Source organism: Vulpes vulpes, chromosome 3 (assembly GCF_048418805.1).
Source record: "Vulpes vulpes isolate BD-2025 chromosome 3, VulVul3, whole genome shotgun sequence".
NCBI lineage: Eukaryota > Metazoa > Chordata > Mammalia > Carnivora > Canidae > Vulpes > Vulpes vulpes.
Window position 1 is genome coordinate 135,742,269 of NC_132782.1, and position 15,000 is coordinate 135,757,268.

The 15,000-nt window shown below is 39.5% G+C and overlaps 1 protein-coding gene across 3 annotated transcripts in view; it reads right to left on the bottom strand.

Annotated features, from left to right (window-relative positions):
* Positions 1-9,495: 9,495 nt before the first annotated feature.
* The window catches only part of LMO4 (LIM domain only 4), a 17,218-nt gene continuing 11,713 nt past the window's right edge, over positions 9,496-15,000 (bottom strand). For all 3 annotated transcript variants that reach the window (XM_026004829.2, XM_072754684.1, XM_026004830.2), the window contains exon 5: positions 9,496-10,300. In XM_026004829.2, coding sequence (XP_025860614.1) covers positions 10,292-10,300 — 9 coding nt within the window. In that variant the 3' untranslated portion in view covers positions 9,496-10,291. The remainder of the gene's footprint in view (positions 10,301-15,000) is intronic.

Sequence of the window (15,000 nt, forward strand, 5' to 3'; positions counted from 1 at the left end):
ACGTGTGCAAAATGGATTCGTAAAACTGACTTTACTGGTTTCTTGTGAGAAATGAACAAGTTGTTGCCTGTCAATGCTGAGCTCCATAAGAGTTAGCTCTAATTGAATTACTAGACAAATAGCAAATGATAATTCCTTCTCCTTCCTCGAAGAGCCACGAAATGAGAACTCAAGGCCTTTCGAAGGAAAGTGTGTGGTCAAGAGGGCATGACGACTATTTGCATACGTAAATAATGGTACCTAGACCAGTATCTTTTTCCAAGGGCAATCAAACATTTTTAACATCCACAAGTTTGCTATGGTTTTAAATATGCAGTATCAACTCCATTATCTGATAGTAGACTTGCCAACCAGGGGACTTGCTATGGTAAAGCTTTAATCCTGCTACACTTTCCCCTGTACGAGGCCATGAGAACCTATTGATAAGGCTCTGGAGTCGGATTCACCTTTTTCTAATTACTAGCTGATGACCTTGAGCACGTTACTTAATTTCTCCAAGTCCCTGCTCCCACAACTACAGATGTAGGAGTAGCAACATCTTCACGTTGTAGGCCGAGGATGACACAGAAATGTATGGCCCATACATAATTGTTTAATAAGTGTTCATTTCCTTCCTGAGCTGCCTTCCACCACCATTTGGTCTGAGTTTATGTCGTGTAACATTTGCCTAACAAAAGCATTATTACCTTGCTTCCAAAAATTACATAATTGAAAACTTATATCCACACAAAAACCTGCACACAGATAATTACAGCAGCTTTATTCCTAACTGCTGAAACTTGGAAGCAACCAAGATGTCCTTCAGTAGGTGAGTGGTCCATCCAGACAATGGAATATTATTCAGTGCTAAAAGGAAATGAGCTATCAAGCCATTAAAAACACATAGAGGACCTTTAAATGTATATTACTAAGTGAAAGAACCAATCTGAAAAGGCTACACACTGTGTGATTCCAACTATTTGACATTCTGGAAAAGGCAAAACTGTGGACACAGCAAAAAGACCAGTGGTTGCCAGGGGTTGTGAGGTAAGGGAGGGATCAATAGGCAGAGCACAGAGTTGTTTGAGGGTCTCGAAAACACTCTATACGATACCGTAACGATGAATGCATGTCATTATCCATTTGTCCAAACCCACAGACTGTAAAACACCAAGAGTGAGCCTTTATGTAAACTGAGGACCCTGGGTGATTATGATGTGTCCACGTAGGCTCTGTCAGTTGTAACAAACGTACCACTCTGGTGGGGGATGTTGATCGTGGGGGAGGGCAGCATGTGTGGGGCCGGGAGGTATGGGGGAAGTTTCTGTACCTTCCGCTCAATTTTTCTATGAACCAAACACTGCTCAAAAAATACTTCTTTAAAAAAATAAAAGGATTACATATTATATTCCCAACCAAAAATAAGTTGAGTGTGATCCATTGTTTTGAATTAATCTACATTATTATTCCCCTTTGTTAGAGAAGACAGGCATGAGTTGGCTATAAAAATTTTCAAAGTAAACTGAAGGTCTTATAATTAACCCTTAAATCAGAGAAGCGACTATATTCTCTATTTCACCATTTACAATCCAAAGAGTGCCATCCTCAGACTATAAAGCCCTTCTACCTTCGAATGACTCATCTAATGCATTGGCACATAGAGCTGTGATTAGTAAACTCCTATTTAACAGATGGGGCAAAAATGAGATAGTAAGAATAAATGATTGGCCCATGGCTAATATTTGATTGGAAAGACAAACGTGATCACAGGTTCCCTTTGACTTCCCTTCAGGACTAGAATTAAATTCCAAGTGTTTCCTGAGTCCCAGTTTGGTGCTTACTTCACAATACAAGAGCAATATGTTCTTTATCACCTCCTCTAAAATCAAAGGGGAGGGTGGGGAGGCATGAGTACCTTCATCCTAAAAATCACAAAGCACAGAATACAGGGTAAATATCCCATCATTAATTTTCATAGCATTCCCCTTAAGATATGCCTCTCCCTTAGTTGATGCAGAACTTAAGCTAAAAGAGATACACAAGATGCCCATAGATACTCAGGGAATCAAAAAGAAAGCCCAGAATTACCTAGTTTTAGAATGGAATTGGGCCACACACCTTCTGGAAGGCCCACAGTTCCCTAAGTCCCCAGGAATGTGAAGAAATCAAAGAATCTTTCTGGGGGGGGGGGGGGGGGAGTTGGAGGGGATAGGGATAGTTTTATAGAATGTTTAGCAGCAACCCTGAGCAGTGTTTGGGGAAATATTTTTTTAACTTAGTCACCCAATTCTCATCAAACCCAACCAACCAACTGCCTAACCCCGTTTTGTTTTGAAAAATAATGTCACAAATCTGTCCAGAGTTGGATAAAATGCACAGTAATGAGTTCATTAACATGCCATCTGCATGCAAAATTAGGGGATTCCAGAGGCAGAATCCTTTGGTGGGCCTGTTGGAAATCAAATCTTGGGCAAAAAAAATATATAGATATAAAAAAACACAACTTACGGAGAAAAATATTACAGTTACACCTTTACTTGGCTTAGGGTAAAGACTGTCTGGCTTTCAAGAGCACCAAAGCCAACCAGAATCTATTCCCCCTTTTAAAAAAAAAAAAATTAGAACACATTTTACTAGTTAGAGAAGGTAAAAAAAAAAAAAAAAAAAACAATTGCTTACAGCATGAGGTAACTGATGGGAGTTGGTGAATTACACCCATGGCCAGGAAGACCTGGCTCAAAGCCTCCGCGTCGGAGATCCATTCAGGACTGTCTGTCCTTTGAAAATCAAGCCTATTTATCTGCCTGATTCACTCAGTAGCAAATCAGAAAACTCACACCTGCCCCCTCCACCACTTCCGGGCCCCAGGGCTCCACTCCACTCTCGAGAAGGGAGGGGCTCGATTTCCAGCAGCTGTAGCTGTAGCTTTAACCAACCAGGGGCAATGTTTTTTGCCCGGGTGATACCCCAAACTCCATCAAGAACATCCTAGTCTGCTTTTGTCCTATTGCAATTTGCATTTCACCTCAGCCCTCCGTGACACACCTGTGACGTGTCACCAAATGCTATATCCCATCAACTTGAAAAGTGCCAGTGCTGCGAGTGTCTGAACCGTCCTGATGTCCCAGCCCTGCACAGGCTCGCCCGACACTCAAACATAGCCTGAGTTTCACCACGCACAGCAACAGCATCCTGTAGAGGTGGGGAAGCAGGTCTCGTTGACGGTAGGGAAATAAGACAAAACCATGTAAAGGGGGGGGGTGTGGTGAGGGTGCCTGGGAAGCCCGGCTGGCCTCCCCAGTTTGCAGTGAGACTCCAGCCCCTCAATCCTCCCTTGAAGAGCGATTTATGTAGGCAAGTGTTCCTTCCATTTTCCCTACTCCCTTTTTCTCACGATAGAAATTTCTCTACAGCCTAGAATTTCAAGAGACACTTTCCTATCTACTATAAATTCTATAAACGTCTATGCCCACCTCCTGCCAACAACGAAAAGAAAACAATACCGACAAAAAACTGAGAAACACGATGCAGGCTACTGCTTGTACTGATCATGCATCTCTGGGTACGGATGGCATTTGCTGAAAAGCTGGAATGTATGGTGGTTTGAGAGCTTGGGTCTTACAGCCTCGCTACCTGGGATAAATCCTGCCTACACCTCAGACGAAATCCACTCACTTTATGAGCTTAGGTCATAATATACACATCACAGATACATAATATCTTGTTCTTTACAATCAATATTCTGTATTTTCAATCGATTGTGTGTTGGTCTATGCATATTTTTCAGGTCCTTACACCTGAAGAGGATGTATGTACATGCATCCATACCCAATGAGAAGGGTAATTTAGTCTTCAGACTGGAAAAATATATGTATATACTGGCTAACTCAAGTCTCATTCTGCACCTAGCAAATCAAAGATTAAAAGATAGCCTGCAGACTCATTGGGCTGGGATACTCCATGAAATAACATACAGACATCATGGGCTTTGAGAACTGGTCCTTTGGCACCAAAATCCACCCGTCAGGAAACTGAACCAAAAAAAAAAAAGTCCTTTTTTCCTTAACCATTATATCAACATCAAAATAACTTTATTATTTTGAGTAGAAAATTTTATTTTATTAACTTGAGTGGAAATCTTTCTCTTAGCTATTTTTTTCTCTTTGTAATAAAGGCAGCTTGGATTTAACGGTGTGTTATTGTAATTTATTTACAAATTTTGCTCTTTTTGGATTCTAGCAATTAATGGGAAAATAGAAAGTACAGCCAACAAAATTTTAAAACTCAGCTCAGAATCGTATTTGGATGTAATTAAAGGTATAATCTGTTCCATTTGAATACTTCAGTGCTCTCCCATCTTAAAACAACAAATATGAATATTAGTTCTTTCACGATATATCTGCTTCTCACGTCATGCTAGAACATGTAAACTTTTTCTGCAAAACTTGTGTCTATTACTTCTTTTATACTTTTAGAAGTATGTTCTTCCATGTAACTGGATTCATTGATCTGTTATTTGCCACAAATATTATCAGCAGACTTAAGACAGTTCCATTCAAACATTTTAAACATACCATTTACTTCTTTGTAGGAGATATAGTTAGATACAGTTATCCATTTTGCTTTCTGGACTAATATGATTATTGAAGTCTTGTTCTTTTCCCTCCCCAACTTGCAGGCAGAGTTGTTACCAATGATACTTAATTACTCATCACGAAGTACTTGAGATTTGTCAAAACTGAAAAGAAATTTCTCTTCGAGCAAGGCTAAAATATGCTGGCAATCTAAATGAGTTGGCATTCCAGGTTGGATAAAGAGAAAATGCAATACGTTCATTTTTTTAAGGGGAGAGAAAATCCTTGTTATAGCTCATAGAATAAAGTATGTCATTGTTGCAGCCTAACAATTTATAAAGCAATTCTACCAAAATGCCCTAAAATGCCAGGGTTCAAATAGCAGCTCTGGCACTTTGGGCCTTAATAATAGGGCCTACCCATGTTGGAGCTTGAGGTAAAAGTCAAGAGAAGTAATGCCGATCCTGCCTTTATTTGAAATTGTGATGTTTCGTTCACCATAGATGTTTTTTGCATTAATTTCGTTTTTAAAAAGAGTGCATTAAAACATGATCTTGATGACGGATTCTTTGGCACTCCCCTAAATTCTGCACCCAAGGAGAGCACCCATGCGCCCCCCACCCTTCCTGGTCCTGCTTACCACATCACCTCCTTGAACTTTCAGGACCTCATCTGTAAAATCGAGGCCACAATCATCAAGATAATTGTGAGGACTGAGATAACACGCGTTAAGGACTTGTTAATTGTAAATGTGAACACATAAATACGTTTACAGAGCACTCCACAACTCCAAGATAAAGTTGTTGTATTACACATTCTAGTTAAAGACGTAAGGTTTATGGAACGCGGAAGGCCCATGATTGATGACAGAATGGGACTCGGAGGCCATGGAGGGATATGCGGCATTTAAGACACACCCATCTCTACCTAACCTTATTTAAATAAAGAACAAGGTATACAATCGCAGCCCAAGCAAGCAATTTCCTTTCCAGCTTTCATAATTAATCTTCATTTGTAAATTCAGTTTGTCTCTAGATTTTCTCTTTTCAGTTCCTAAAAGCATTCAATTCACTGCAAATGAAAAATTAATTTAGGAAGAAACTGTTTACCCCCTACTTAAAAAAAAAAAAAAAGATTGCAGCTCCAACAACACAGGCGAAAGCCTACAAATAAATGCACTGCCCAAGAAAATTCTTTTTGAAAAAGTTGAGGACGTAAACCTTTTGATTTGAGGTAGGGGGAGCTTTCTGGGCCGAAGGAAGGTGAGATGCCTCCTGTTCTCAGGAGCTAATGATTGTTTCCAAGCTGGTTAGAATTCAGTGCTAATTGCATTTTAAAACACCACCTCTAAAATCCTTTCCTCTCTCAGGATCTTACATCAATGTTTCGCATTTTCAATAAAACCTTTGCACTTCACCTTTCTCACTCAACAAACCCTGAACTTTAAATCAGCTGCGAGAGTTCAGCTCAGGTGCCTTCCTTGCCCAGGCAGGTTTGCATCTGGTGGTGGGGATGCGAGCACCCAGGAGAGGCTGTCCTGCCCTGTTTCTGGGGGAAGAAAGACGATTAAAACAGGTCTTTTGGCGGCTCCACCCAGGCCTGTCCATTATAACGGAGTCATTAAACAACTTTCTAGTGTCATTCAAAGAACTTATAACAGAATCAATTGATTTTCATCCTGCGCTTTATTAGTTGTGATTTAGGAGATAGAATGGCCCTGTTTACACAGCTGTAACATGTCAGGACCTGTAGTACATTATTGGCCTGAGGCCTCCAAGTTGCAGTCCATTCTCAGCAGAATCAATCTGAACTCGAAAACATTCCCTCTAGGAAACAGGCACATATCTCCCAGCATAAAGCACTTCCTGCACAACTGAAAATCCTGCTCACTTGAGTTAAGTTGCAAGTTCACCTTCCAAAAATCAGCCCTGCCTTGTCACTGCTCTCAGCTTGTGTTCACCAGGGGAGCAGAGGGCTGCGACTACTTCTCAACTGGATACCCAACCTGGGTGAAGGCGGCACACTTTGCTGCCAGCAGGGTCTCTGACTCTGCGAGTGGGAGCTGCTGGCTGCTTAACATGCGTTCAGGGCATTGCCAATCTAAAATGGTTGCTCAGTAATACTTTAATTGCAGTTTCATGGAAACAAATTGCTATTTAACTGCAATAAGCATTTCTGTGACTTGGCTGGACTGACAATAGGTGAGTCTTAGTGACAAAGTGACAAGTAACATCAACCTGTAAATGCTGTGTCTCTGACGACCTCTCCAAAGGGAGTCATAGGTACAAGAGAGCACCCAGGATCTAATTCCCCGGGGGAAGGAGGCTCTGGACAACCTCTTCTCCATTGAAATACAATTATTTGGGCTACAGGAAAAGTCTTCACTAGACCCTTGATATATCGCTCTTGGACTCAGTGTTGCATAATTTACTGGCCCGAAGAAATATTTTCTAGAAATAGTAGTACACATTAGAATCATACTATATTGACATTTAAAGCCATTTAATTTAAGAGCTTCATTTTAGATGATTAGTTGTTGCAAATATCAGGTAAGAGCAAAATAAAGAATTTAAATACAGTTAATAGGAAGAGGATGACAATTTCATGGGCTTCATTTTGGTGTGACAGTTTTCTCATTTTGTATTTTTTAAGACACATTAAGCTATTTTCTAATAAATCACGAAGAGCTGGAAATAGTTTCTTGTGGCAAACGATTTGGTTTGGAAGAGAGCTTCGTCTGGGCTCTCCTGCCTTTTGGGATGTGTAAATCTAAGTAGACAGGTAAAAAAAACCATTAAACCCTTTCACAGGACAATCTTTTTACAAAATTGTTTCATTAGCAAGAGTGACAATTTGCATGATTGAGACATTTATGTTATCATAAACTTCTTTTTTTTTTTTATCAGGAGTTCAGCAGGGCTCGATAACATTTGCTTTATTTATTTAACTGCACTTGCTTGTAGGGCTTGGGGGCCATCTTGCTCTATAATGTGGTTAATATTAAGTAAGTCTTTTCAAAAGAATGGAGTACAGCTCACTAACATCACAAATGCAATGGATGAAAGGTGAACAAGCTGGTGGATTTTTTTTTTTTTTCTAAGCCACGTTGGGGTTGGGGGAGGAACACAATCACTGCTCACATCAGAATAAACCTGAGTGTTTTTAGGAGCTCTCTATCCACACAGAGCATCCCCATTAGAGCCGGGTTTTATTGTTTGAAATGCCTCTGGTTTCAAGAAAGTGTTTTACCTAAAGCAAGACTACTACTTAAATATGTTCTATTGTATATTCATAGCTCCATTAGTCCTTCTCCAATTTAGCACATCAAAGAGAAGGCTTCATCACTTGCATGTGGATTATACTAACATGAGTGACATTTGTAATCTTATAGGTCTGCAACTTAAGAAATGCTTTTAGAAGCTCGTTATTAAATATGCAGCAGTGCTTGAGGAGCCAGCCATATAATAGTTCATTTAAAGTCTTTAATGACCTGAGCCCTCCACATCACCAAATGCCACACTGTATTACTTACTAAAAGTTATTAACCGTCCCCTTTGAATTTCTGCACTATATGGGACATGAGTGCTTATGCCAAAAAGAATAGACAGGATGCTTGAGTTCTTATTAACACATCTCTCCCTTTCTGTCCTGAAGAGTCCACATTCCTTTAAAATATCTTAAAGGGGGGAAAAAAACCATACGAACCAGAACTAGTTCCTAGAAACTCCCCAAGGATTTAACTCAAGCCGATACTGTTACGCCTGTGATTTTGCTCATTTTTTTTCCCCTCGCATTTTCTTTTCATAAAGCTCTAATAGAAGGATTCATTTTAACCCTCTACCTCTTAATTCTCCTACAGGAGGTTCACAGTTTTGAGCAACTGATCCTTCCTCCTGGACTGGAGACTCTGAAAGCCTAAGAGCCCAAATGGAAACTGACTGCTAGATGGGACGTACTGCACTGAACCGCTCTACAGGACCTGTTCTGAGAGGTCTATGTTGGGAGCTCTTCTGGAACGAGAGAAAAGGAAAACAAATGCCATTTTTAGAGAGAGTATTTCAAGTAGCATTATACACACACCTGGTTTTAGGAAGTTGTAGTTGAGATTTGCTCACAAGCCTGGCATGCAGCCTCTTTTGGTTTTTCCTCCTTCTAACACTGGCCCGGGGCCCACTGAGTCCTTGGCCTACACACGCTTTCCACAGGGGACCACTGCAGGCAATGTAGGCGCTGTTGGGGATACTCTGCTGTCCAGAACTAGCAACTGAGGATCTCAAGATTACTAAGTGAAATCCAAATCCTACCCCAAACATATGGAAAGGCAAAGCCCGCAGAGGAGTGTAAGAGCAAAGCAAAATAAACAAATCATACAGCAGACCACAGGAGTCTAAAAGCTCACTAGGAAATGGCTGCTTCACCCATTGAGGAGGCTGTAAAAGAACTCTGGGTCCCTAAAAACTCACGGAACTTCAAAATATGTACAGGTATGGTTTAGAAATGCTATTTCCTTCAAAAGCCATAAACTCGGTGAAGAGAACAAGATGGGTATGCCACATTCTCTAGCATGCTTTTCATCAATACCCAAGGCTTTCCTATTGAAGAGAGAATGAACAGAACAGCTGAAGAATCGAACAAATATTTATATGTAAACACAAAAGATTCACTGTGATATAGGAGAAGTGCAATGAAGTGCTTAAGTTACCAGAATATTCTGAGCTTATAAAAAGGACTCCGTTAGAAACATTGCTTTGTAGCCTTGCCAAAACTGGCATGGTTAAGTAATTCGAAGAAAACCTTACTGGCCCAGAGCTAAATAAATATACACACCACCTCCCTCGACCCCTAAGATTCAAAGTGAAGTTGGTATCAAACAAAAAAACTACTAAATTTTTCCAAAATACAGAAGAGAAAAAAGCAGTGTTTAAATCCAAACTCCATCGAATATTTTTTCTTTTAAGTTTTTATTATTTAAATACACCATACTAGAGCAAATGTCTCTGAAAATATCACAAATAAAAGATTTTTTTTTCTTCATTCAGCAAATTAGAAGTAGGGGGAAATTTCTACACAGTAGCTGCTAGGAGCCTGATTTTTTTTTTCCAATTTTTTTTTCTTTTTTTTCCGTTCTTTTTTTTTTTTTTTTTCCTTTGCCATGGAAGTAGCAACATTAGGACGAAAACACTTACATGCATACATACATTGTATTTTACAGAGATACAATAAAAGTGTCTGTGATAGAATATCACAAAAGCCACATCTCTTTCCTTTATCTCATGTTCAGTTTTGATTGAAACACATTTCCTTACAACACTTAAATATACAAAGAGCAAATAGAATGTTGTTAAGGTAAAACACAGGGTACAAACTCTGGCCAGTGCCCTGCTAATTGTTAATGAGGGTAGAAAGCAGATTTGAATGCTTCTTTTAATTAGCTTCATTAGTCATTTCCCTCCTCCCAAGCTCCCTCCCCCCCCCAAAGATGTCCTCCGGTGGATCTTTTTTCATTTTCTCTACAGTCTCCCATTAGCCCAGGTTCATGGAGTCCTTAATGTTCATATTCAGTCATTTTAATACACCAATAAATGCGGGAAGGGCAATCAACACTAAGGAAGGTGCGATGCATGGAGCTGGCACTGGTGCTAGCTACAAAGGTGACTTGTCTACCGAAGACGCATGGGATCCACCTGTGATGAACAAAATCTGAGATGAAGGCACGCATTCTGCATTACTCTGACCTTTTAGCAGACCTGCAAGAAATAAAAACGGGCATCTTAGCTAAAATGCTAAATGTGAGATATTAAACTCAAACATGACTGCTTTTGTCTCCTCTACATTCACTAATCTTCTTTTATTAGATTACTTTCCAACTGTGACTTGATGGAGGCTTTCTAGGCTACTTACTCCGGCAGTGAAGAACTAAAGCATAACGTTTTCTGCAGTTTTACTAGCAGAGAAAATGAGACAAGAAATGGACTTGCAGAAAGTTTCTGGTGTAAAGTTCTACAATGGATTGCTTAACTCTCTTACAAAGCAAGTTTCTTTTTTTTTTTTTTTTTTTAAGATTTTATCCATCCATTCATAATAGACACAGAGAGAGAGGCAGGCAGAGACACAGGCAGAAGAAGAAGCAGGCTCCATGCAGGGAGCCCGATGTGGGACTCGATCCCGGGACTCCAGGGTTACGCCCCGGGCCAAAGGCAGGCGCTAAACCGCTGAGCCACCCAGGGATCCCCAGCAAATTTCTTTCTTGAGAGAATGGGTTACACCCGGCCTAGCACTGGTATCTTAAATGCACATTCAGAGCCAAGTGCCCCGCAAAGAAGTTTTGGGTTAATATGCTCAACTGCATAACCTTTGGCAAAGTTACTCTGTGTCTCAGTCTCCTCATCTCTAAAGTGGGGATAATAAGGCTATTATAAGGATTGCATAATATAGAGAGCCCTCTCAACAGTGCCTGGCATGTAATAAAAGCCAAACCAAATACTAGCAGTTACTATTCTGATAGCCCCATGACCTTCTCAATCTAAAGGTATGTGTTTGAATGCACGTGTATGCAGACATATGGATAAAGGTATACAGACATACGTACGTACATACGTGCACACTCACATACGTACAAATGTCCGGAAACTGCCGTTCACTGAGGATTTCCTATATGCCACATCAGTTAATATTACATAAATATTGTAAATATATGAATCAAACATACGTAATGACTTATGCTCAATTAAAAAACATAGTTCAAGGGAAGTCTAACTTCAACGTCTGAGTGAGAAATGATAATCCACACAGTCGTCAAATACAATCTGTTTGCAATTACCAAAATGAAATAATATATATTAGGTTTTTACGATTTTTAAATGACATTTTGAGCTTCGCAGGAAGTTCTCGTTTCACCCTTTCCCTAACTTACTAAAAGCCTGAAGTCTATTAGGAACTGCAACCCCCTACTTCCAAGCTAATTAAAGTGGTGGAGGCTTAATTCCCCAGAGTGGAAGCTCAGTGTGAGAAAGGTAATTTGTCTGTCCAGAACAAAGATGCGGTGGCAGCCAGCGAGCATATTTAATAAATGAGCATCAAATGTCCTCTACGATGGACACACACAACACCAATTATATAACTACGGGGGAATTGCAAAGTGATACGTAAACTAGAACACTTGCTAAATTTTCCTCCAACTAAAGAGAGGTGAGCTCATATTTGACTGAAAAGCACAGAGAATTCTAGATGGAACCGCCACTCTTGAATGGAAGAAAGAAATCCAGAACAGGCAAAAATCAGAATAGAAAAAAAAAAAAAAATAGCCACAACTTCTCATTGTGTTTACATAACTCTCTAGAAGGCAATATTCTGAGGATGGCCAAGCCTCCTTTAAAAGATATAGGCTATAAAATTTTGTAGATCCTTGAACACTAGTGGTCTGAGATTTCACTCAAGACACTACAGGATTTATAAACCTAAAATTATTTTTTCTCAGACTATACCAAACCCAATGATGTAGAACAACTTAGTAGACTACACATCCCAGACACTGGCAACAAATTTCAGGAGAATCCAAGTTTAAAGGGACCTATACTTTCTATACAATTAGCTGCCTTCTTTAAAGACAGGGTGTACAAATAATCAAGCCAGTGGATGCCTGGCTGTATTTATCATGCAGCATGCACTAAAAACGTAATCGGTTCAGTGAATAGAAGGAAAATAGCCAAAACTGATGTCCAATCTTCCCTACCAAAAATAAGGAGAATGAGGAGAGAGAAGAAAATAATAAAGTGGGGCCGTTTGTCATCTCTCCCCATCTCATCTCCTCCAGAAAAGAAATGCCATGGGGTTTTGGGAAAATAACTGTAAAGCATTCTCTAGGTCCAAAAAGCACTTTACATTCCACCAGGAAGTGTGTCTTCATGACCTCCTCCCCCTTGCTCTCCGTCTGTTTACTATCTCTCTGGACCAAGTTCAGCTCACCCCAAACCTTTATTTACAAAAACCACCTTGTGAATTGACTGTGCTTGTGGCGAGCCGAGCACCGAGGGCAAATATGTGAGACATTTATGCCAACAGGGAGATGTTCTTAATTAACATCACCCCCCAAACACAGCTTCTTACCAATGTCTGACAAGAACATAATCCTGAAGTTATGCTTCCTATGCCTTTTAAGAGCTATTAATTTTGGAAAGCCACCTGTCTATTTTTGGCTTCCAACATTCAGAAAGTATATATACCAGTTGCCTACTGGTTGCCTACTACATTCTGTGATCCAAAACGAACATGCTACCTCTCCCATCCTGAGAAAGGTGTGGAAAACAGAAGATTGATCTGAAAGGCACAACATATGCAATCTTATAAACATGCAAGCCAGATGTTTCTCTACCTTTCCTCCCTAAAACCTCTCCACTTATGTCATCTCGTACCCAATGAGACAGTGTGAGACCCTGCTTGTATCTGCCCTTTGCACTGAGTCTGGAGCGAATGTGGCTATTGCCTGTACTCAGGACTGCATGGTTTGCTACGTTTTCCATCTTGTCTCCACACCTCTGAATCCTCACGCTACACGTTGGTGAGCTCTAACAATCATTTCTTATTCTCTGTCAAGTCAGGGAAAGAAATGGTATAGAACCAGCAACAAACTTAAGATCTAATTTGCTAAAAATTAAGCTTTTACATGGGAGGGGAAAGAGATCAACCATTTCAACCAAAATCAGCACATTTCTTTTTGCCACTCACCCCCCTACCCAATTCCTCTGCTTTTTTTGGCTGCCAAATAGAACTGCAAATGGCTTGGCCTCTGAATTGAAATGGTTATCTCAAAATATTTGTTACCTTTTCCCTTATTCTCAACTCTGCCCTATAGATTCACTTCATTACAGTTCAAACCATAAAAATCTTAAGTATTTATATGTGCTGGCATTCCTTAAAGAAGCTCAAAATGCCTCATCAATGTTGACTGATGAATGTGCAACAAAAAATCAGACTTCTGTTCTTAAAATGGTATGCTAGGTAGCTTCTCATATTAGAAAATTAAACAAAGTGTGCATATTTTGATATAATTGGCACTTAATAAAGAAATGAAAAATATAGTTAACCTTATCCCATAAATTTGAGTAAGGGAAAAATGATAAAAAAAAAAAAATCAGCATTAAAATGTGGCAGTGTAATTTTAAATGGTTAAAAGTTTCCAAATATTAGTCATTTTCCCCACACACGGCATTAAGAAAATGCATTACAGAAGACAAAGAAGCCTAATATTTTTTCCTCAGACTTCTGAAGCTTGCTAAATTCCTATTTGCAGATAAATGTTGTTTTTTTTGTGTGTGATCCTCACAACAGACATTAATGAAGTTCCTATTGTAAATCCATAAAGAATTACCAAGTGAAGTGTGCACTTTTTGTTTCAATGCAATAACTCAGTGCTGTGTGATTGCCTGGGTTAATGATGAAAAAGTCAAACATACTATCAGAGCTGATGGAAAAATCTATCACCAATCTGAAATTAAAATTCATCTGTGGTCAATAAGATTTAATATCCATGCAAGTGGCGCTGTAAAGAGTAAATGAATCAATGTCATCAATACATAATCAGTATGAAATATGATGTGAATAAAATTATGCGCACGAGTCATACATTTCACTCTTTTCTGGGCCAGTGTGGAATGAACAGTCTCTTAACTGAAGGTTGACAGTAATTGTTACAAATTAGGCACAGCAGTTATCAAAATGCACTCACTTGCATAGCTATAGGACTTATTAAGGAGATTAAAATAGATCTAAAACTATCCAGTCCTGGGGGGTGCTGGTGCTGGACAACTGTTGATCGCCATCTTCCCTCTGAAGTGATTTGAACAACTGTATAAAATTTCCTCACTCTTCACTTTTAACTCGGATCCAAAAACTTTCCAGTTGTGCATCAACATAATCTTTAATGGAGCGATTAGGAGCCCAAAGAGATTAGCCCTAAGCCCTAGACCTAAAAGACCCAGAACTTCGTTTTAAAAGTCTTAACTCATTCAAATTTTATGGGACTATACCAGGCAACAAAAATGCCCTCCCCTGAAATTACAGAATGTTTGTAAAACTGGTCTTCTCACAGTAAGAGTAGGATAAACTGGGTTTGGAAGGGAGGTGTCCGGACTGGTATTATTAATGCAGAAATCACGCTTTCACGACAAAGACATTTTTTCCCTTTTCCTACCATAAATGTCCGAATTTTCCTCCTACCATAACCTAGTCATCGTATTCCTGAATTTCAAAGTTGTCAAGTGGGATAAACAACTGGTTATACAGAAGTTTTATGCTTGGACTTTGCATGGGGTAATCCTCTGTTCAATACCAGGGAAGCTACAGATATAATGAAGTCAGGAACTTTTTTTTTTTTTTTTTTTTTTAACTACAACAGATTCACAATTTAATCAATCTCTATTTCTGAAGCCTGTCCGTAGGAATAGTCTGC